General features: G+C 34.5%; 1 protein-coding gene across 9 annotated transcripts in view; it reads right to left on the bottom strand.

Moving 5' to 3' along the window:
• Positions 1-25063, bottom strand: part of ST7L (suppression of tumorigenicity 7 like) — a 148892-nt gene that overhangs the window by 86769 nt on the left and 37060 nt on the right. For all 9 annotated transcript variants that reach the window (XR_013159213.1, XM_077119887.1, XM_077119885.1 and 6 more), the window contains 7 exons: positions 22505-22559; positions 17256-17371; positions 12017-12095; positions 4488-4642; positions 2941-3038; positions 2579-2693; positions 417-489 (listed from right to left, as the gene is read on the bottom strand). Coding sequence is in view for 8 of the 9 variants with exons in the window: in XM_077119885.1 (XP_076976000.1) it covers positions 417-489; positions 2579-2693; positions 2941-3038; positions 4488-4642; positions 12017-12095; positions 17256-17371; positions 22505-22559 (691 nt within the window). In the remaining variant the exon portion in view is untranslated. The remainder of the gene's footprint in view (positions 1-416; positions 490-2578; positions 2694-2940; positions 3039-4487; positions 4643-12016; positions 12096-17255; positions 17372-22504; positions 22560-25063) is intronic.

The raw sequence follows: 25063 nt of genomic DNA, 5'->3' as shown, positions 1-25063 counted from the left end.
AACCTAGTTCTCTACCACATATCATATCATCATCACAGCTACTAAGTACTGTTGTGTACTTTCTTTCTAGGCATTGCTTTTGGCACTTAATATACAAAATCCTCATACAACCACTCGATAGAGTGGATATTACTATCTCATTTTACAGGTGAAGAAGAAACTCAAACTAATGAACTTGTTCAAAGACCCAGAGCTGTTATGTTGTAAAGTTTGAATCTGAAACTAGATTTACTTAGATTCAAAAATCTTGTTCTTTTCTACTATACCAAGAGAAGTCTGAAAGCCCCCAAAAGATCAAGATTTATTCAAGAGGAAGTAGGTAGGAAAAAAGAGCACTGCTTGAAATCAGTAGAGGAAAAACATAATACTGAGTTTAGCATTCTCTCCAAATAACTGTAGTTTTCATAACTACTTACTTATCTGAAACAGTCCTCGTCTTCAGCAGGGCTGCTGTATAACAGATTGCTGCTGACTTTGGAAGGCTTATATCTGCAATAACAAAAACTTTTAACTTAAGAATAAAAAAAGTCAAGATAATTTTTGAAAATAAGATAATTCATAGTAAAAGCTCAACAGATGAAATATGGTAGAATAAGCACCTGGACATGTAGTTGGAAGATCTGAGTTTGAATCTTGATTCTATTATTTACTAGGATATATCCTTGAGCTAGTAGTAGTAGCTTCTTTGAATCTCAGCTTCCTCTTCTCAAAATAGAGAATGATATATTTCTGGCAGTTATTCTGAAAACTAAATTAAATAATGTCTGTCTAAGCCCTTAGCACAATGGTGAAATGTGCTCAATGAATGTCTATAATATTTTGCTTACAATAATACTATTCAGAGAAAAAGGCATAGTAGAATTATAACTATGTAAAAACTCTACCTTTCATAGAGAAAAACTAAGATTAGAAAATAAAAGTCCTTAATAGTGGTTAAATCTAGGAGATACAACCAAGGATGGCTTTAATTTTTATTTTTCCTACATTTTTGTATTTTCTACATAATCTTAAATCATTTTTTATAAAATGACAAAAAATTAATATAGAGCTAGCAAGAAATTAATTATGTAAGTTCATTTTTGAAGAATGCCCAAAATAATGCTGTCATAAAAGGAAGAGTGCAGAACCCTCTTGAAGTTTTGGATTCCAAAGTTATACTAACAGAGGACTAAAGCCATTAAGTTTGCTCTAACTTCTTTAGGATTTTAGAATGGTAAAAAACAGGGACTCATGAAAATACTGAAAACACAAAAACATATCTACACTGTTAGTTTTATTCTCTTTTATTTTATTTTTAATGAATCAAGTCTTATTCTGATATTTTATATTCAGTCCCTAAGCTTGTTCATTTAAGTATCATACACAGTCCATTATCCAGTAAGTTACATATGGAAAGAATTTCTCCCAAATTTCTCCATGAGCCTCCATTATTCTGAAGCATTTCCTAAGAATTCCAGATGTTTAAAAGAAATAAACTGTTCTTTCCAAGTATAACACATTTCAAACTTCCCAAGTCATAGCGATTCCCAAGCTAAAAGATAGAAACCCACAATAGGGACAAGTGTGAATAAGTGACACACATGTATGTGTTCTGTTATAGTGATAGATATGCTAGTTGGATGTTTTCAACTGGGGTTAAAAGCTGATGCCTCACCGGCAACTCACTAGGAATGAGGAGAAAAGCCATGCTTCTTTAAAATTCTCTCAACTCTATTTGTGGTAAATGAGCACTGGTATAGTATAATAATAAAAATAGTCCATATATATTAAATTCTTGCTATGACAAGATTAGTGAATAAAGAAATGGAATTGGGCAGGCAAAGGTGGCTCAGTAGGCAGAGTTCTTAACTGCCATGCCAGAGACCCGGGTTTGATTCCTGGTGCCTGCCCACGGAAAAAAAAAAAGAAATGGAATACCTGGATTTAAGTTCAGCCTTGTATATAGTCACTGGGAGACCAATTGCTTAACCTTTCTGTACTTGAGTTTTCTTATTTAATAACTGGAGAGAGTAAAAATACTTGTTTACCATTTCATAAGATTATTATAAGGATCAGATGAAATAATGAATTATGCTTTCTAACTAGAAGTATTCTAAAAATGTTATTGTGAATTACTCATGCATATTCTAAGCAACTTGTACTAGAAAGCCATCTTTGACACTCTAAAACAAAGTACCCTCCTACAAGCACAGCACCCATACTTTGCCTACTCTTTCACCTATGATACTACATTTTAATCTAACTGCTGTTCATTTGTCTCTATGTTCCACTAAACTGTAAACCCTATGAGAGTTAAGTCCATCTCTTCCGATTCATCATTGTATACTTAGTGCTTCACTAATATTAGGCACTCAAAAAAAAAAAAAAAAAGAATCTTGACAGAAGAAAAGCTTCTTCTTTTAGGTTTTTACTACTAATGTCCTGATAAAGAAGATACTAGCAACTTCTACTCACAATACTAAATACTAATTGGTAAGAATGGAAAGAGAAAATTAGGGAAATAATAGACCGAACCATATTTATGATTATATAATGGAAAAAAAGCTCTAACCATACTATTAAGAGAGTTATTACTCACCATCATATTTTGCTAGGACTGCCTGAACATCTGCATAGGCCTGTAATTCTAAAAGGGATTCTAGAAGATTTTCATGGATGTTCAACATGGTAAGAGGAGGAAATTCTTTCATCAACTGTATATAAAAAGATGAAAATCACAACAAAAGAATTCAACAGAGCTGAATCAGATTCATTAAAGGAAAAATTCTTAACAAACCTGTGGCAACTCTATCCTTTAAAAGTATATATACATATTAAATATCTTGTCATAAAAATTACCAATCGGAAAACAGTGATTCTGCCTTAAATTAATTGGCAATTTAAACTACACTTTCTTTTTGAAGGAGTAAATATAATAATATAATCATCAGATTTACTTACATCTCTCATTATTTTCACTGCTTCTCTTATTCTTCCTAATTTTCTTGCACACATTGCCAATCTTCTTTTAATATATACCAGTACATTGGTATCTCTTCCTATTTAAAAAGTGAAAAATGATACAACTATCACTTTTGTATTACTAACATATTATTCATTAACTCTATTTGCCTCCCATGCAAGGTTCATTTAAAATTAAATTGTCTCAGATGGCAGAATATTGGCTGTTGAATTTGGGTGCCAGCTATTGAATAAAGGTTTATTAGACTTTTATTTTCATGCATGTTAGAAATCACAAATTTAAGAATATATATTGACGTACTTTTACCTATAAAACGCAAGTAATCAGAATACCATGGATATAAAGTAATCCATGCATACTTGACAAGGGCATTTTAATAGTCACGGAAAAGAAACACATACATTAATAGGAAAAATAACATTAACTTATTATTTTATGTCTCTGCATAAGTAATCTGATATTTTAATATTTTCTATTGTTTTAAATGGCAAACAAAAAATTTCAAAAACAAAATTCCTATGACTAATGCAAACTATTTTCTTAAAAACTATTAACTAACAAACTATAAAACTACTTCTAGAAAGAACTCACAAATATTTATGCAACTATCCCATAACTACATTTGAAATTATACAAGGATAAATGCCATGACTTTTTACAGATATAGTTTCATCAGTAGCAGAATACAAAATTAAAAATTCCCCCAGTTGTGTTACATGTCATGTATTTATTGAAACATACTGTATACATCACTATTTGGCCTAGAATGAGACCACTAACCAAATTTTAATTTCCAGAAACAAAAAAGATTTAGAATTTAACTGCTAGCAGATAACATATTTCATAAACACATTTCAATTTATTGCCCACTATCTGCCAAAATCATGAAACTCAAACCCTCTGGTAACAGAAATAGCAGGAAGCAGCAGCACTGTTGATTCTAGCATCTTTGGTAAAAAAGTGTATTAATCACAACATCCTAACAGTGGAAAGAAAGAACCTCAGTTGCTATGATCCATATGATACCAAACACAACATGGAGAAAAATCAACAGAAGAATGAATATGTGCCAAGTATAAAGCTGGGTTTTGTGCTAAGTATGTGAAGGGGACCACTCCCTGACACTATATGCAGATACATACAGGCCATGGAGCAAAACAAATGCTGTATCTCTACTACTGCTTAAAAGGGAATAGTTGCTATCATGAATAGACTGCTCTCCTGAATGAATCCTGAATATACTTTAAGTTGTATTTCTTCCATGAAATAAATTAGCTAAGTCTAAGAGCAGCACATCTTCTGTCAATAACCAAAGCAAAACTGCTACCTTCCTTAAACATTCTCAGGTTAACACATATTTCTGTTTTGCTGGCTTGTAGATATCATGAAAAGATTAGTTATCTCCTATGAAAAGTAGCTGATTTCTAAGTGTTACAGTTTTTTTTGTGGCAGCGGTTTGGTTTTTTCAAACAAAATAGCCAATTGCAGGAGTTAAAAGGTAAAAATCAGTTCAAATTTGGCTTACTCAGTTGGGCTTCATGCTGAGGACTTTGGTGCTGACACTGCTGCGACCGCCTATAAATTGTTTCTCCTGCTTTGAGTGCCTGTTTAAATATCCTCTCAGCATCTACAATCGTTGTTGCTTCTTCCTCAGCCAGTAGAACATATGCAGTGGCACAGCTATGAAGAAAGCAAGCAAGGCAATTTAAATAAAATGGTAGAGCAACTATTTTCTCTAGGGTGTATCTCTTTGCCCTAGGTCACATTTCCCTAGCTTTATTAACACTTTCCAGCTCTTGAGGAAAAGAAAACAATCAATGTTTTAATTTATTAGGGGAATTTTGGTATATGTATGTTATGTATATTTTCTAGCATTTTTTCCCCATTTTCTATCTTTTTTTTTCTTTTCTTTATTTTTTATCTCCTTTCTCTGACCCTTTATCTTACAGTTTCCTTGGTGGAGAGGAGGAGAAAAGGAGATAATCAAAAATTATCTGAGAAATAGTTCAGGGAACTATATAATCTAGTGATCATCCTTGTACTTAGTCACTATATATTTTGTAATATCCATCTAATCGGGGGCAGGGAGGATGAAAAAAGGTTGGGATTGGGAAGAGAGTCCCTTGGCCAACTGGACATTTTTAACAATTGACTCAGAAACATATCGTTCCAGGACTATCCCTTTTTCCCAACCCTCCCCTCCCCATGCTCCGCCACTCTTCCCTTGGAATTACTCATAATCATACTGCAATAAAACTTACTACAGTCTGAATTCCCTTCTCTTCCATTCCTATCTTATTCCTCACCAATGATTACTTCAAACTTTCTTTTCTTCACCCCATTAAAACACAGATATTTCTCTTTGTAATAGCTCATGTACATCCTCTATGTAAACACGAGCTAATAAGAGTAAGTACTGTTTTGTGCAAAAAAAACAAAGCAACAAAGAGATAATATTTCCTTCTTTGGAAAAATTAACCTTAATTGAATAAAGGTTTATTAGACTTTTATTTTCATGATGTTAGAAATCACAAATTTAAGAATATACATTGATGTACTTTTACCTATAAAACGCAAGTAATCCGAGTACCATGGATATAAAGTAATCCATGCATACTTGACAAGGGCATTTTAATAGTCACGGAAAAGAAACACATACATTAATAGGAAAAATAACATTTTTCCTTCCATTCCTAGAAATAATAAGGACATCTCTAGTGAAGACAATGTCCTAGTTCTGATTTTCTAAGCCTGTTTTGTCCATATAGTAGTCATTAGCCACATGTGTTTACGGAGCACTTTAAATATGGCTAGTCTGAATTGAGCTGAGATGTGTATGTGAAATGCACACAGGATTCTGAAGACTTAGAAGAATGCCAGATAACTCAAGAGATTTTTAAAGTATATATATATAGGCTATAAGTTAAATGATATTTTGAATACAGTTAAGTAAAATATATTATTAAAGCTAATTTAACCTTTTTCTTTTTACTCTTTAACATGAATACTAGAAAATTTTAAAACACAAACATGGCTTGCATTGTATTTCCATCAGATAACACTTAAGCAAGAGGACAGAAATTATTGTAAAAGGATAAAACAAAAAGCGCTAGCAAGATGTCTATCAAACAATGGAGGGACAAGAAAGGTTTTACAGATGTGGAAAATACAAATGACACCATTTCAGCATCCTTCAAATAACAGCCCTAAGTTGAAGTGCATAATAATTTCACTACTTAACAGAGATTTCTCTCTTGTAATATATTAGATTTCTCTGAAGCATTAGATATAGTGCTGTCTCAAACACCAGGCTGTCATTCTAAAATCCAGTTCGAATGTTTTTAAACTGCCATAAATAATGCTTTTAAAAGATCTAGAAGGGCATAAATCATGCAGTAGAAACAAAATATAAACCTAATTTTAAATTACAATATAGCTATAGATTTAAAGGTGTTTTGCATAAAGTGTGAATGCATTTGTTTGAAAGTATTTTACATGGAGATGTTATTCCAAGAAATCAATTATATAACAACCTAACGAAAGGGAATTTTATTGAGGTAAAATTCATAACACAAAATCACCATTTAAATTCATCATTTACAATTCAGTGGCTTTTCTTACATTCACAATGTTATAAAATCATCACCACTAACTAACTTGGAATATTTTCTTCACCCCACAACAATTAAGCAGTCATTTATAATCTGTCTCTCTCCCCAGTCCCAGGCAGTTTCACCACAAATCTGCTCTCTGTGCCCATGGATTTGCCTACTCTGGACGTTTCACATAAATGGAATCGTGCAATACATGGGTTGTTGTGTCTAGCTTCCTTCACTAAGTATGTTTCAAAGTTCATCTACGTTGTAGCAAGTAGTATTTCATTTCTTTTTATGCCGGAATAATATCCCAATGAACCACATTTTGTTTACGATCATCAGTTGATGGATTTTGGGCTGTTTCCATTTTGGAGGCTATTATGAATAATGTTGTCATGGATATTTGTATACAAGTTTTTCTTTGAATACCTGCTTTCATTCTCTTGAGGATACACTTAGGATTTGCTGTATAACATGGTAACTCTATGTCTAACACTTTGAGGAACTGCTAAACTGTATTCCACAGCAGGTGAACAATTTCACATGCCCACATGTATGAGAATCTTAATTTTTGCATATTCTCATGAACAACAACAAGCAAGTCCCTCTGCTGTTAAGTTGTAAGAGTTCTCTATATAGTTTGCATACTACCTTCTTATCAGTTACATGATTTGCAAATGTTTTCTCTTATTCTATGGGTTATCTTTTCTCTATTTTAAGCCTCTACTTTGATGCATAATTTTGTTGATGTCCAATTTATCTATTTTTTTCTTTTGTTGTTTGTGATTTTGGTGTCATATCTAAAAATCCATTGCCAAATTCAAGGTCATGAAGATTTACCCTTATGTTTTCTTCTAAGACTTTTACAGTTTTAGCCCTTACTTTTAGATCTTTTGTCAATTTTGAGTTAACTTTTTTGTACGCTGTGCAGTAAGAGTCCAATTTCATGCTTTTGCATGTGGTTATCCAGAAAATAATAGAAAAGTCTATTATTTCCCCATCAATAGGTCTTGACACCCTCCTCAAAAAGCAATTGACCATAGGTATGTCAGTTTATTTCTGGACTCAGGCACTAGGACTCGAACCTGGGTCTCCCGGATAGCAGGCAAGAATTCTGGAACTGAGCCACCGTCACATTGCCCTCTGGACTCACAACTTTATTCCATTAATCTACTGGCAGCTTTTAGCCAGTACCACACTGTTTTAATTGGAGTAGCTTTGTGGTATATTTTAAAATCAGGAAGAGAGAGTAACTCCAGCTTTGTTCTTTTTTTTCAAGACTGTTTTGATTATTCAGGGTCATATTTAATTCCATATGAATTTCAGAATCAGCTAGTCCATTTATGCAAATTTGGATAAGAATTGCACTGAATGTGTGGATATATTTCGGAAGTATCACCATTTTAATAACGTTAACTTCTAATCCATGAACACGGATGTCTTTCCAATTATTAAGCTCTTTTTAATTTTTTTCAACAATGCTTCATTGTTTATAGTGTGCAAGTCTTACGCCTCTTGGTGACATCAATACCTATGTATTTTTTAATACTATTGTGAATGGAACTGTGTACTTAACTTCATCTTCTGATTGTTCACTACTAGAGTAGAGATGTAGAACTGATTTTTCTATATTAATTTCATATCCTACAAATTTGCTGAGCTATTTATTAGCTATAATATATAAGATCATATCATCTGCAAACAGAGATAGGGATAGTTTCACTTTTTCATTTCTAATTCAGATGCCTTTTTTTTCCATGCCTGTTTCTGCTAGAACTTCCAGTACAATGTCGAACAGAAGTGGTGAGAACAGACATTCTTGTATTGCTCCTGATCTTAGTGGGAAAGCATTCAGTCTTTCACCAATAAGTATATTAGTTGTGATGTTTTCACAGATGCCCTTTATCAGGTTGAGGAAGTACTCTTCTATTCCTAGTTTGTTGAGAATTTGTTTGTTTTTATTGTGAAAGAGCATTAGATTTTATCAAATGCTTTATTTACATCAACTGAAATGATCATGTGTCTGTTGTTCTGTTAATACAACGCATTACATTCACTGATTTTTATATGTGAACTAACCTTGTATTCCTGGGATAAATTTCACCTGGACTTGGTCTATGGGATGTAATACTTTTAATATGCTGCTAGATTAGGTTTACAGTATTTTGATGAGAATTTTTGCAGCTATATTCATTAAGAGACACTGGAGTGTAGTTTTGTTTTCTCGTGATGTTTTTGTGTGGCTTTGGTATTAGGGTAATACCAAAGGAATTAATTTTTTGGAAGAGTTTAAGAAAGATTGATTCAATTCTTCTTGAAATGTTTAGTAGAATTCATCAGTGAATTCTGGCCATCTATCTGGTCCTGGGCTTTTCTTTTGGGGGAGGTTTTTCATTACTGATTCAACCTCTTTATTATTTATTCATCTGTTCAAATTTTCTGTTTCCTCTTGAGTCAGTTTTGGTAGTTGATAGGAATTTGTCCTATCAACCAGGTTATCTACTTTGTTGGCATTCATTTGTTCATAGTATCCCCTTACAATCCTTTTTATTTCTGTACGGTTGGTGGTAAGCCCCAGGCAGGCTTCTCTTGCCATTTTAAAGCTATGTTTTCTTGATTCGGCTGTCGCCTAGTTACTGCAACCCTTTTACTGGAGCTTTGAGGAAAATGGCTCTGCCAGTTTTTGCTAATCAAAGATTCTATAAGGAAATGGCACCCTGGCACATCTTATGCCACCATCTTTTGACAGTTTGATTATAATGTGTCTTGGTGTGGAACTTGGGTTTTGTTAAGGTAGATTTATCTTTCATCAAATTTAGGAAGTTTTCAGTCATTATTTCTTTAAATATTCTTTCTTCCCCTGCTAAGATTCACATTATACACTGGTATTCTTGATGGTGTCTGATAGGCCTCTTTCTTCTCCTGCTAAGACTCACATTATACACTGGTATTCTTGATGGTGTCTGATAGGCCTCTTTCTTCTCCCGCTAAGACTCACATTATACATTGGTATTCTTGATGGTGTCTGATAGGCCTCTTTCTTCTCCTGCTAAGACTCACATTATACATATTGGTATTCTTGATGATGTCCCACAGGTCTCTTAGTTCTGTTCATTTTTCTTCGTTCTTTTTTCTTATGTACCTCCAACTAGATTATCTCAATTGATCTATTCTCAAGTGTTTTCTTCTGCTGGCTCAAATCTGCTGCTGAACCCTTCTACTTAATTTTTATTTCATTTATTGTACTTTTCAATTTTAGAATATCTATTTGGTTCCTTTTTATAATTTCTATCTCTTTATTGATATTCTCTATTTAGTAAGACATCATTCCTATGGCTTACTTTACTTCTTTGCACCTGGTTTCCTTCAGCTCTTTCAGGATAGCTAAAATAATTTATATAAAAGTCTCTGTCTAGGGCAGGCCACGGTGGCTCAACAGGCAGAGTTCTTGCCTGCATGTCAGAGACCCAGGTTCAATTCCCAGTGCCTGCCCAGGCAAAAAAATAAAAAAAAAAAAGTCTCTGTCTATAAATCCAATGCCCGAGTTTCCTCAAGGATAAATTTCTGTTAATATCTTTTCTTCCTGTATATGGGTCAAACTTTCTTGTTCCTTTGCATAGCTCACAATTTTTGTTGAAAACTGGACTTTTATATATTCTAATGCGGCAATTCTGGAAAGCAGATTCTTGTCCCCTCTCTCACTACGTGTCTGTTGTTGTTCCTTGTTACAGTTGTTTGTTTAGTGACTTTTCTATATTCTTGTCATGAGTGGCTATTAAAGTCTGTCTTCCATTAGCATAATGGTCAGCTAAGGTTTCGACACAGATTTCTTTAAATGTCTGATACCAAGAAAACAAAACAAAAACCTAATCTTTGAAGATGAGCTCTGTTTATGTGGGGGCACTCCTTCAACACTCAGAAGCAGTTTATATCTCTGCCCTAACCCTCACTCCCTGCTTCCAAAGAAACTCACAGCTGGAGGTGAGACCTTAGATCCTTCTCAGGTCTTTTCTCTACATGCACATATCCTTGAGCCTGCACATTGCCTTCAAAATTCCCAAAAATATGGGGGATTTTTCAAAACCCTTATCCCCCAAAGTATTTCGTTCCCCAGCCTTTCCTCCTGAGATTTTTGCTTTGCCATTGTTTTCCTCCACTGTTATCACTTATCTAAGTGGCAGCAGCTGATGCATTTGCCTTTAAATGTTTTAAACAAATGCTCCCCAGGGTAGCTGCTTCAGGATGGGAGAATTTTAAGTTAGGTGAAATAAAATTTTTCAGAGAGCCACCAGACAGGTCCAAATGTACAATAAGCAATATATTTGAGAATAAGGTCTCTTCTGCTCCCTCCAGTACTAAGAATCTGTATCAGGAATGTTGAGTTGTTGTCTTCAAGGCCACCACCATGCTGATAAAGAAGGGATGGGAAAAAAGGGTAAATTAAAATGCTACAGAGCTCTCTTACTGAGATTCCACTGATTTTATTTTTCTTGATGAAGTACTCACTAGGTTGCTGTAAAGTTTGTATTAGTTTCCAGAGTTCCCATAAAATTGATTTTGACAGTCTTTGCCAGTTTATTAGCTGCCTTTGTAGACTGAAGGGCTTTCAGAATTCCTTATTTCAACATTTTCAGTTTCCCTTAGGAGTCTTCTTAATAAAGATAATATATCTCTGTGTGTGAAGAGGGATGGGGAATAGAAGCAACTATAAATTCATTTTATCCAGGAAGCTTTCCTTGATTAGCCCCAACGGGGACCATATTTTTATCTTGGCATTTATTTAGTCCATATAGATTAATTCTTATTGTTCTGACCTATTTAAATATTGTGTTGTCGTGATTTTACATTTTGTCTTCTCAAAACATAAAGTACAAAGCATTATAAAAAATAAATGCCGTTAACATAAAGAAAAACAACAAATACAGTTGACCAAGTTGTATTTTACTTATTTTGAAATCCCTTCTCATGCCTCCAAGCCAGTAGCAAATAAATTTCATAGAACTGATTGAGTGCTTTAAATAAATGATTTAAACAAAGAACAAAATTGAAACTGGAGGCATAACTATTTTAGTATCCTTTTAACTTTATCAAGTATTATCAACAATTAGAACAGCACTGTCCATTTTAACAAGTATTTCTAGTATAAATGCTATTTATTTATTTTTTTATATGGACAGTACCGGGAATCGAACCCGGGTCTCCAGCATGGCGGATGAGAACTCTGCCTGCTGAGCTACCATGGCCCACCCTAGCATAAATGCTATTTTAAAGCATAAATAAGTTTACAATTTTAGAAGCAAAGCATAGATGGCAGTGAACACTCTAAATTGCATTGCTAGTATGTAAAAGGAAAAGAGGACAACTAATGACTCCCAGTCTTAGGAACATACAAAAAGAAACAAAATCATGTGTGTGTGTTCTTCAAAACAAACTTATTTTCCATATATTTCAAACTTACTCATTGTTTAATTCTAAAGCTTGATAGGCTGCTTTGATTCGAGCTGGAGGATTTCTTTCCCTCCATGCCTTCTGCATAACTGTAGGAAAAATATTTCAAAAAGCAGTTGAGATGATAAACATAAATAATCTTATGTAAAATGTGTGAATGAACCAGATGAGTAATCAGAACTTGAAAGAACATGTTCTTAAACCTAAGGAAGCATGACATTATTTACAAACTTGCATTAACCTGAAGAGAAATTTATATCTAATTTGGAATTTTTACATATAGTAAAAATAATCATATTCTTTGCCTGACTTATACGAATAACAACATATAAGGTATTAAACTAAATTGTGATATGATTATACATGAATTTTTATGGATCTAAATGCATGTTAAAATTCAGTTTGAGTAACTTCAGATTATAATCAACCCGAAATAATCCAGCTCTACTTTTATCATTCTGAAAAGGTTCTATTTTAGAAAGAAAAATATGTATTTCTAAATATACACTGCTAAAAAAAGACAAAACACTTAAAAAACAAAGTCTTTGTCTAATTAGTGATTCAATCTAGGAAGTATGCTTAGGTTTTCATTTTCTATAATAAGAGCCAAAGAAAGGTGTTAATTTAGAATATAGTGCATCTCTGGAAAATGTCAGTTTCTGCTAGGATTCAACAAAAGCCACTTAGGATCTCTCTGGAATAATAATATTAATTTTGCTACCATTTACTCTACCAAAATGGAAATTTCACACTAATTAAAGCTTCTTGAAAATTAAACAAACAAGTAAACAAAGTAGATTCTTGAAATTATCTGGTATACTTCATGTTTGATAAGAAAAACAAAAAATCTATGAATGTTGCTTTTGGAACAAAACCTATAACTGTCCAGGAAGAGTAATGTGGAAAATGTTTGAGTTTTCCTTTGGAAACAAAATATTAGTCTTGGCTCAGAAAAGGAGACAGTATAATTCCACTTGTGTAACAAAAATACATTTTTCATATCAAACATGTCACCAGCTTGCTGACAGCTAATGTTTCCTGAACTTGACAAACTGACGCAAGTCAGCATCCATCTGACAATGACCAGGTAAAGAAAGAATTCTTCTCCTAGAATGAGCTAGAACTCAGCATCAAGGGACTGAAAAAAGCTTCTAGACCAAAAGGGGGACAAGAGAAATGAGACAAAATAAAGTGTCAATGGCTGAGAGATTTCAGGGTCAAGAGGTTATCCTGGAGGTTTTCTTACACATTATACAGATATCAACTTTTTAGTTAAATTATATCGGAGAGACTGGAGGGAAGTGCTTGAAAATGTAGAGCTGTATGGAAATGTGTTCCAGTGGCCATGTTTCTTGAAGATGACTGTATAATGAGGTAGCTTTCGTAATGTGACTGTGTGATTGTGAAAGCCTTGTGTCTGATGCTCCATTTATCTACGGCATGGACAGATAATAAAACATAGAGATTAAAAATAAATAAATAATGGGGGAACAAATGTTAAAATAAATTTAGTAGATTGAAATGCTAGTGATCAATGAAAGGGAATGATAAAGGGTATTGAAAAAAATAGGGGAAACAAAGGCTAAAATACATTGGGTAGATGGAAATATTAGCAATCAATGAGAGGGAGGAGTAAGGGCTATGGTATATACGAGTTTTTTCTTTTTCTGAATTGATGCAAATGTTCTAAGAAACGATCATGGTGATGAATATACAACTGTGTGATGATATTTTAAGTTATTGATTATATACCAATGATGGAGTGATCATATGGTAAGGATGTTCATTTTTGTATGTTATGTGTAAAAAAATTAAAAATTAAAAAAATAAAATTAAAATAAAGATACAGAGCTGTAGCACACAAAAAAAGAATTCTGCTGAAACATTAAAGTAATACAAAGTATAATACTAGACTTGCAGTTTTTGATATTTACAAGTCAAATTTTGACTGAATTTTTATCAACATTTTTAATGGTCATTTGGTATTCTCACATATTAAAAATCTGTCATAATTCATCTAAAGAATTTCATTTTGATGGACACTTAAGCTATGCCCAATTTTTTGCTAATATAAAAACACAATGATGATCATATTTCAACATTTATCTTTGCATATCTGTCCAAGTATTTCCTTTTTAGAAATGGAACTGTTGGTTAAAATGTATGCATCTTTTAAAAGATTTTGGATATACACTCTGACTGCTTTCAGTAAGATTGTATTAATTTACATTATTTTAAGAAGTACAGGAGAGTAAATGTTTCTCTATTTTCTAAGCAACAATAAGCACTGTCACTATCTCATTTTCATTTCTGTTATCTCTAGTGAGGTAACAAGCAGTTTTTGCCATTTGTACATTTTCAACTTCTCTAGCCAGCTTTGAAAGCAGTCCTATATTCAGGGAAAAGAGCAAATAAAGTAAGGGGGGGGGGAAATGTACATTTCTTTCTAAAATAAGACAGTATAACTTAAAGCAAAATGTTGATTTAGTATTCAATGGTCCTCTTTAAGAGTTCTTGGTATACTCAAAAAAATTAACATATGCAATCTTCAATTCACTCAAATGTATCTATTTTTCAAGTTAACTAATATTCTAACATATTAACAAGCGGAAATGAGACCAGCAGTTATCCCAAGATCAGGTGTCACAAATGTCAATGCCCGTAAAGGTCAGGAAGGACACATGTATGGATAAACTAAAAGTATATGCACTGTCTAAAGGGGAGAGCCACCACCCAGCTCTAGCTGATTTCTAGAAAGTAGAACTGCAGGTCCAGTTTTGCTATATTTTCCAACTTTCAATAACAGCATAAATCTGGAATTTTAAGTAAATCTCTTGATTTTTAAATGTTGGGAAAAAAAAAACTATGATCATAATAATCCAAAAAAACACTACCGGTGGCCCTGAGTATATGTTTGGTCTGCGTCTTAGATATACAAATCAATAGGATAAGAATGAAATTTACTAATTTGACAATTATATGGACAATGGTCAAGAGAAATTTCCCACATCTTATATATATATATTCATATTTGTCTTTTTAAATATAAAACTACTGATATTAATCATATTTTATATAACTGGCTGAAAACATCAACATGGAACCAACAGTCCATTTCTGGATTATGAACCACAGATAAAGCCAGTCCTTGAGTTTGGTCTTTAACTGGGGGATGCATACCTCTTGAATAGCATTATGACTTTACAAGAACCAAAATGATATGCATGGTTTTAAGGAAATCAACTTCTAGAACCTCAACTTTATATGACTCATTTCTATAACTGATCTATTTAGGAATGTGCCCCTGACCTCTGATCTATGTAGAATGTTGCTTTTCTTTTCTTACCCTACCCCCATTTTAACAAAAGATATATGCTCTCTTTTCCTACTTTACAAAAGAAAGGATTATTTCTGACTTATTCTGAATCTTTTCAAGATGTATTGCTCTATAGTGTAAAAATCTACTGTGTCAAGGGAAAACTCAAAATTCGGGTTTTGAGGCAGCTTTTTAAATCAAGACATTCTACAGTGGAAAGTCCTGTCTTTTCCTTGTCTTACACATATATTTATGTATTCTGACCTCTGGATGCTCTGAATTTCGGTATATTGTAGAGTGGAAAGAGAGTGATAACAATTTTATCAACCCCCCTCCCCTTTTGCTATCAAAGAATACAATGTTCCTGAGGGGAGATCCCCCTCACAGCAAGGCAAAGAAGCATGAGTAGGAAATTATAAAGGCAGAGGAGCCTTATTTTGGCCAAGTTATAAACTCCAGGCAAAGCTCAAAAACTCATCTGTCTTTCTATCTTAGAATCCTAATTCAGAAGAGAGATGGTTGTCATGGGAATGCCTGTTAACCTGTTTATCTGGATTGAAAAATGAAGTCGAGCTTCTCTGTCAGAAAGTAGCTGGGATTGATAAGAAGGACCTATTCAACCAATTAGTTTATATGGAGGATATTTTCTCGAATTGAAATGGCTATTTTTTGCTCCAAGGACTTGAAAAAAAATAAAATTAAAGCACAAGATAACATTTAGAGTCTTATGGTCAAAGTATATTTTAATTAAAAAAAATTTATATACATAATTGTTAATTCAAAAAAATGTGTGATCAACAATGAACTCTCAAACGTCAAAATAATTACATTATAATAAAATCATATAGTGGTATGGAATGGATGAGTTCAAGAAGAAAAAAAGGGCTTATGTAAAATCTATTACTCTTAAAAAGTATTTTATGTATTTCCAACGGGTAAAAGTGGGCATAGAATCATTAGAGTCCATCAGATACATTTAAATATAAGGCACATTAATTTTAAAAATGCCTACATTTACAATGTGCAAAAATCATATTCTTTGCAATTATTAAACCTTATGAGTTCAATTTTAAGATGTGTGAAGGGAAACAGTTTTTAAAAATTCCTTTAGAAGGTATACAAACAAAAATGTTTTAAGACACAACTTATTGGCTAGCCATGGTTGCTATCTGAAAACCTGCCAATGTTTGCAGCTAAGTTTGTTGGAAGGAAAGGAAGCCTCAATTTCCAGAGTTAACTCAATCCTTAAAATTAACATGCAATACTGATTTTCCATTTTTCCCTAACACCTAAATATATAATCGCAAAAGCGATTCTTTTTCCTTCTCTGTTTGCAATTAAAGCAGTTTGTAAAACCGTACTAAATGCCCTTGAGTTTCCTGTTAGCATCCACCCTTAACATATTTAATCCAGCAAATACATATCCAATGAAGTCATTTCAATGCCGGGAGACTGGCTATTTTTCAGACCCTTACGGCTGGTGATTTTCTTCAGCATATCAATTGTCTACAGAGCTTATATGTGGCAGGTAAAAGCAGCAATAGGGTAGTAGTTAAGAACCAGACCTGAGTTTGAAACCTAGCTTTATTACTTATTAGTTGTCTGATTTAGGACATATTACTTGATCCCTCAATACTTATCTTATGAAGTCATTAAAAAGATTTAATTAGTAAATTTACATAAATTACTTAGAACAATGCCTGGTGCATAGCAAGTGCTATACAAGAGTTAGCTATTTTTAGCAAAATTGCTTAAAACATCTGTGTATCAACCTATTTTATAATCATATTTAGTTTCAATTAAATCTGGATTTCTTATCAATGATGCAAACAATTCTAAGCCAAGTAACTCCATATAATACAATAAACTCCCCTAAAGAAACTTTAATATAATTTTCATGATTGTCTACCCCATTAATAGATACAACACGTACCTGTGTCTGAAGGGCGTAAAAAGTCAGTGTCACAGGTGAAAAAGGTTTGATGATCCTGAGCTGACAAGTTCATGTCATAGTATGTAAGTGGCTCTTTTCCAGTCACCCAAGTATATCTTTACCAAAATACAAGAAAATATTTAAATTGAGTGTGAGAGAGCATTTGTATGCTACAACAGACATTATTTAAAAATAAAAATATATACTGTTAAAAATTCTATTTCAGGATGTTTTAAAATACAACTGGTAAAACAAAAAAGGTAACCTACACAAATTTCCTAGAGTATGATGATAAAGCATTAAAACCAGTGGGAAAAAGGATAGGCTATTTCACCAATAGCGCTAAAAAAACTTTTGGTTTAAAGGGAAAAAAATAACTTTGAATTAGATATATACCTTATTAAACATACTTAAATAAATTCTCAATGAGTTAAACTTAAGTATTAAAAGTAAAACTTTAAAGTAACTAAAAGAAACCAAAGGTGGATTTTTACTAGATCTCAAGATGGTAAAGGGTTCTTAAAGGACAAAAGCAAACACGTTTCCCAAACCTTACTAAAATAAGATTTTGAACTTCCATATCCACAAAAACACACAATAAATTAACAGCAAGCTAACAAACTGACCAATAACTTTATTTTATTTTATTTATTTATTATTATTATCTTTTTGCATGGGCCGGTACCCTGACCAGTAATTTTAAATAGCACATCAAAACCAATAATTTTTACTTCCACATCTCAGACTGGTGAACATATATCGTCAAGGGTAAAGTGGGATACAGATTCACACATACTGTTAGTATAAATGTGAATTAGTATATTCTTTCTAGAAATCAATTAGGTAATATCTATCAAGGATCTTTAAAATATTCTTATCTAGTGGGGGGAATGGTACATGGGATTTCATTATACTATTTGCTCTACTTTTGTTTTTTCTTGAAAATTTCCATAATAAAAAGAAACAGATTAAAGGAAAGGGTAAAAAAACAAAATAATAACAACAAAAAAACTATTCACACCCTAGTGCTACAAACTGGTTCTAAGGAAATAATCATAGACGTGGCAAAATATTTATATACAAAAATATCCCTCTAGAGTAAGTGTTAACAGTGAAATAATAATTGTAGTGATACAGATAGGAGAGGTAGAGGTACAGTATGTTACCACCATATAATAAAATATAGTATACCATTAAAAATTATATTTTTGAAGCACATTTAAGACCATTGGGAAATTCATACAATATCATGTTAAGAGAAATAAGTAGAATATAAAACTAAATATACCTTATGATGTTCTGCTTTGTTTCTATATATGTATACAGTATAAAGACTGGATGGAAATACTCTAAAATACTAACAGTAGTTACTGCTTAGTGGTAGAAATACTGATTTTTAAAATTTTCTTCTTTATACATCTCTGTAGTTTCCTATTTTCTACAATAAACATGTACACGTTTTATAATAAAAATAAGCATTATATTTATATATATACATGTATATATAAAAATGATTTAAAAATTTAAATTATTTAATAGTATAAGTTGACTTGCTACTAGATTTTAGAAATTTTGTAAGAAACTATTATGAAGAAAAAAGGAAAAAGCAAACCTTGCTGCTTAGTGACATTTTGTTAAATATCTTAAAATTATAAAAATGTTATTTATTAACAATCCACACTATTCCTAAAATGATTTAAAGCAGTTAAAACATGTCATGTACAATATCAATAACCTAAATTAGAAGTAAATAAAAATGATTTAATGTAGGAAAAACAAAAATTGGGCCATAAAATAGAGCCTGGAATGAAATGCATACAAAAGAGTTCTATACACTTGCTAAGACTTTGGTTATAATATGGCTTTAGGCTTTCTACCAATGCAATTAGATACTTTTACATTAAGACAACTGTTCAAAAAGAAGCATAAGTATTGCTGATATCACAAAATTTCTTTTTAAGATCTTCATGGAGTAAACAATGTATAATGTAATAAGGAATATCCTCAATAACTTTAATAAACTCAGTGAGATGTAAGAGGACCTGTTTCTTGCAGAATCTCTCACTACAGGCTAATTAATGGTATCTCTCAAAAAACTCAGCTTTCGCCTCCCAGGAATGCCACTGTTCTATACTATCAAATCCTTAAGCACAGGGATTACCACGCAGATATTTGTCTCCCCATCATTTTGCACAGTGCCCATACATAATAGGCACATAATATTTCTTGTTCAGCGAATTAAATAACATGACCCTTGTGGTAGTTAGGTTCAGGTGTCAACATGGCCAGGTGAAGGTATCTGGTTCTACTGCTGTGGACCTAAGCCAATGGCATGTGAACCTCATCTGTTGCTGATTACATCTGCAGTTGGCTAGGAGGCATACCTGCTGCAATGAATGATGTTTGACTTAATTGGCTGGTGCTTAAATGAGAGAGCTCAGTGTAGCACAGCCCGCGCAGCCCAGCATACCTCTTCTTAGCACTCTGCTTAGCCCAGACCTTTGGAGATGTAGAAAGGAATCACCCTGGGGAAAGTTGTTGGAACCCAGAGGCGTGGAAAGAAGGCCAGCAGAGATCATCCTGTGCCTTCCCACATAACAGAGAACCTCAGTTGAAAGTTAGCTGCCTTTCTGACCAAAAGGGAGAAGAGTGAAATGAGACAAAAATGTCAATGGCTGAGAGATTCCAAACAGAGTCAAGAGGTTATCCTGGAGGTTACTCTTACACATTAAGTAGATATCACCTTGTTATTCAAGATGTAGTGGAGACGCTGGAGGGAACTGCCTGAAAATGTAGAGCTGTGTTCCAGTAGCCATGTTTCTTGATGAATGAATAATGATATAGCTTTCACAATGTGACTGTGTGATTGTGAGAACCTTGTGTCTGATGCTCCTTTTATCTACCTTGTCAACAGACGAGTAGAACATATGGAATAAAAATAAGTAATAAGGGGAACAAATGTTAAAATAAATTTAGTTTGAAATGCTAGTGATAAATGAAAGCGAGGGGTAAGGGGTATGATATGTATAATCTTTTTTTTCCTCTATTATCGTTTTATTTCTTTTTCTGTTGTCTTTTTCTTTCTTTTTCTGAATTGATGCAAATGTTCTAAGAAATGATGAATATGCAACTATGTGATGATATTGAGAATTACTAAATATATATGTAGAATGGAATTATGTTAATGTTTTTGTTCTTAATTTCTTAATTAATAAATTTAAAACAAAAAAAGAAATTTAGCTGCCTTTCCTCTGAAGAACTATACATTTTAACTAAATAAATCCCCTTTTATTAAAAGCCAATCCATCTCTGGTTGTGTTGCATTCCAGCAGCTAGCAAACTAGAACAGATGTGGTACTGCAGAATTGGGGTGCTGCTACAGTTTGCAAATACCAGACACGTTGGACCAGTTTTTTGGATGGATAAGGGGAAGATTTTGGAGGAACTGTGAAGAGAATAATGGAGAAGACCTGGAGTGCTTGAAGAGACTGTTGGTATAAATAGAATCACTGTCAATCTGGACAAAGGGGGAAACAAAAGGGACAAATTGGAGTTTGCAGAGTGATAACCATGGAAATTTGGGTCTGAAGTCAAGAAACCTTGGCCAGGAGAGTGGACCCACCCATATACACGGAGAGGGTGAGTTTGCCCTGGAGGGTAAGGATAAGTCTCCCACCTCGTAGTAGTGGACGAGTCGCGCAGCCTCAGGCCTTGGAGAAAGTACAGCACGCACTTTGGGGGACTGGGGAGAGCCTGGTTGCCACCACATGGAGGAGTTGAGCATATGCCCCAGAAATGGCAGGGAGCCCAGGTGTGGCCCCGAGAGGGTGGAGCTGAGAAAAAGGTGGTCTCCTCAATGTCCCCCAAGGCTGATTTGGAAAGAGGCAGGCCACTGCGTAGGCCCTTGGAAAGGGTGGTACTGCCACTTTCTAAAGCTGAAGGATAAATGACTTTCAGACTTTGAAATCCAATGGTGTTCGTCCTGCAGGTTTTCAGAACTGTTTAGGTCTTATGACTCCTGTGTTCCTTCCAATTTCTCCCTAAGGAAATGAAAACCTATATCCTGTGAATGCCTTCCTTTGTATATTGTCACCGGATAACTTGTTTTGAGATTTACAAGTCCACAGCCAGAAGAGAATTTCTGTCACTTTAATATTCATTAAGGTGATGCATATAGTTGACAAGTTGACAAGGAGTAGACATGTGGTAGTTAGAGTCAGGTGCCAACTTGGCCAGGTGAAGGTGCCTAGTTTTATTGCTGTGGACATGAGTCAATGGTATGTGAACCTCATCTGCTGCTGATTACATCTGCAGTCGGCTAGGAGGTATGCCTGCTGTAGTGATGTTTGATTTAATGGGCTGGAAGCTTAAATGAGAGAGCTCAAGTAGCACAGCACAAGCAGGTCAGCATACCTCATCTCGGTACTCAGCTTGGCCCAGGCCTTTGGAGATGCAGAAAAGAATCAACCCGGGGAAAGTTGTTGGAACCCAGCTGCCTGAAGAGAAGGCCAAAAGATCAACCTGTGCCTTCCCATGTAAGAAAAAACCTTCGTTGAAAGCTGCCTTTCTTCTGAAGAACTACACATTTTTAACTAAATAAGTCTCCTTTTATTAAAAGCCAATTCATCTCTGGTGTGTTGCATTCCGGCAGCTGGCAAACTAGAACAACCCTATTTACCTCCAGGTAAAACACAGGTCTTCGCAAAATAAAAATGAATTATCTTTGACTTCAAACTTCAAAAGATGTTTTCTCATTTAGAATAAAGACTCACTTAGAAGAGAAACAGACACAGTAATATTCAGGAAATGATATAAAATACAATAAAAAATACTGTATCCTATACTGTTGCATAAATGAAGTTCATATTCACATTCAGACTAATATTTTCACAAATAAATCTTGAAACTGAGTACACATGTGTAGGGATATACTGACAGCTATAGTTTTTTTATAAATCTAATTAATTCTGTAGTAAAGCTTTCTTCCATCAATCAGGAGCCACATAGATACTTATGATGTATCACAAACATGGTTTGAAGTGATGTCTCATGATTATAAAAGGGAACACAGTCAAGATACTGCCAACTAGACCTTGGGCTAATCATTTACCACACGATGTGAACTGCCTTAATTGGAGACAGGGACTCCAACTAGAAGAGCTGTGGTACATCTTTAAAAACACATATTTCCATAATACTTTTTAATCTAAAACCAATGCTATAAACATACTGAAAGCAAAACGTAATACCTCCTATATTCTGCTCCTCTGAAAAGGTTGAGAGGGTTTCTCCATACTTTGCATTCTAAAAAACAATAAGAAAAAGCAGAAAAGTAAGACAGTTTAATCAGATGCAGTTAAACCTTCATTTATCCAACATTTATTGTGTCCTTACTGTCTGCTAAGTGCTAGCCACAAATGGTACAATAATGAATAAGCCATAACGGCCCCTCCTCCCAAGACATAGACAATTAAATCTACTCATCCCCTTATCTCTATCTCCACAGCATTTGGTTCAAAATATAATTATAATACCACATTACAAAGTGATCTGTTTGGTTTTCCACTTTCCCCTTTAAAATATGATCTCTCAAAATGGTATTCATTTTTGTATTGTTGAAATCTAGTACAGTATCTAGAACTGACACGTTTAATTGAGTTAAAAGTAGCATGAGAGGAGGAGGAGCCAAGATGGCGGCTTAGCAAGGTGTGGGATTTAGTTCTTCCTCCAAAACAGCTACTAAATAACCAGGAACAGTACAGAACAGCTCCTGGGGCCACATCAGTGACTGGACACACAGCGTATTCCAGTCTGCACCAGCAGGACCAGCTGCAAGCCTCCTCAGAACCGTGAGTTCCCCAAGCTGCAGCAGCCGGCGCCCGTCCCGCACCACTGCTTCCCAGAGGGGAAAGGAAAGACTTTACCAGCAGCAGGAACTGAGCCCAACCAGACGCCAATTGTGGAATTAATTAACAAATTCTGACCACTAAAAATAGGCCCCCAGCTCAGGTGAACCTGGTCAAAGTGAAGGCTGCTGATTTCTGCCCTGGAGCTAAGGGGGCAGGGCTGACAGAAAAAGAAAAAAAAAGAAACAGAGGTTTTTGTGGCTGTTTCTACGGAGGCTTGACTGCCTTTGGATACAGCGGCAGGGCTCCTGAGGCTGCAACTGCCCCAGGCATAAGTAGAAACAAACTCGTTTTGAGAGGAGGGGTGAAGCCCAACTCAGGTGGAATCCCTCTCTCAAGGAATTCAGACCCCAGGGCTTGGTAATTTGAAGCCATTAAAACCAGCCTACAACCTCTCCTCTGTCTCCACCATGCCCCCAGCAGGGAGAGTCTGCAGAAGTTAAAGGTATCGCATCATCTCATGCTGGTGGAACCTGCAGTCAGACAAGCGCCACATACTGGGCAGGATAAGAAAAACAGAGTCCAGAGACTGCACAGGAAAGTCTTTCAACCTGCTGGGTCTCACCCTCAGGGAAAACCGATGCAGGTGACTCTTTCCTCCTGATAGGAGGCCAGTTTGGTCTGGGAAAATCTGACTGGGGTCTATAATACCTAAGTAGACCCTCCTAAGGGTGGGGGGGGAAAAGGCACCATACAGGTAGGGCAAGAAACAACAGAACAAGAACTAAAAAATTCTCCTCTGTTAAACAAAACTTAAGCTAGTGGTCCAGAAAAAGCTGAACTGAATGTCAAAGAACAGACAGATAGCAAATTCATCCAGCAAGAAAACCCAAGGTTAAAGAAGTGAAAACTATATCCAGAATAAACTAATTAAGGTAATTAAATGCCTAGATGCCAGCAAAAAATAACAAATCACACTAGGAAAATTAAAGATATGGCCCAGTTAAAAGAACAAACCAACAACACAAATGAGATACAGGAGCTGAAACAATTAATTCAGAATATACCAACAGACATGGAAAACCTCATCAAAAACCAAATCAATGAATTGAGGGAGGATATGAAAGACACCGTAGAAGAGATGAAAAAAAACAATGGAAACCTACAATGGTAGATTTCAAGAGGAAGAAGATAGGATCAGTGAACTGCAAGATGGAGCATCTGAAATTCGACAAGAAAATATAGGGGAAAAAATGGAAAACTATGAGCAGGGACTCAGGGAACTGAATGACAATATAAAGCGCACGAATATACGTGTTGTGGGTGTCCCAGAAGGAGAAGAGAATGGAAAAAGAGGAGAAAAATTAATGGAGGAAATTATCACTGAAAATTGATAACTCCAACTCTTATGAAAGACTTAAAATTACAGATCCAAGAAGTGCAGTGTACCCCAAAGAGAATAGATCCAAACAGACGTACTCCAAGACATTTACTAATCAGAACGTCAGAGATCAAAGAGAAAGAGAATCTTGAAAGCTGCAAGAGAAAAGCAATCCATCACATACACGGGAAGCCCAATAAGACTATGCGTAGATTTCTCAGCAGAAACCATGGAGGTGAGAAGACAGTGAGATGATATGTTTAAATTACTAAAAGAGAAAAACTGCCAAACAAGAATTCTATATCCAGCAAAATTGTCCTTCAAAAATGAGGGAGAAATTAAAACATTTTCAGACAAAAAAATCACTGAGAGAATTTGTGACCAAGAGACCAGCTCTGCAAGAAATACTAAAGGGAGCACAAGAGGCAGATACGAAAGACAGAAGAGAGAGGTGTGGAGAAGAGTGTAGAAAGGAAGACTATCAGTAAAGGTAAAAAGAAGAAAAATTAGATATGAGATATAAAATCCAAAAGATAAAATGGTAGTAGAAAGCACTGCCTGTACAGTAATAACACTAAAGG

This window comes from Tamandua tetradactyla, chromosome 11, assembly GCF_023851605.1.
Source record: "Tamandua tetradactyla isolate mTamTet1 chromosome 11, mTamTet1.pri, whole genome shotgun sequence".
In the NCBI taxonomy this organism is placed as follows: Eukaryota; Metazoa; Chordata; class Mammalia; order Pilosa; family Myrmecophagidae; genus Tamandua; species Tamandua tetradactyla.
This window is presented reverse-complemented; position numbering and strand designations above follow the sequence as displayed.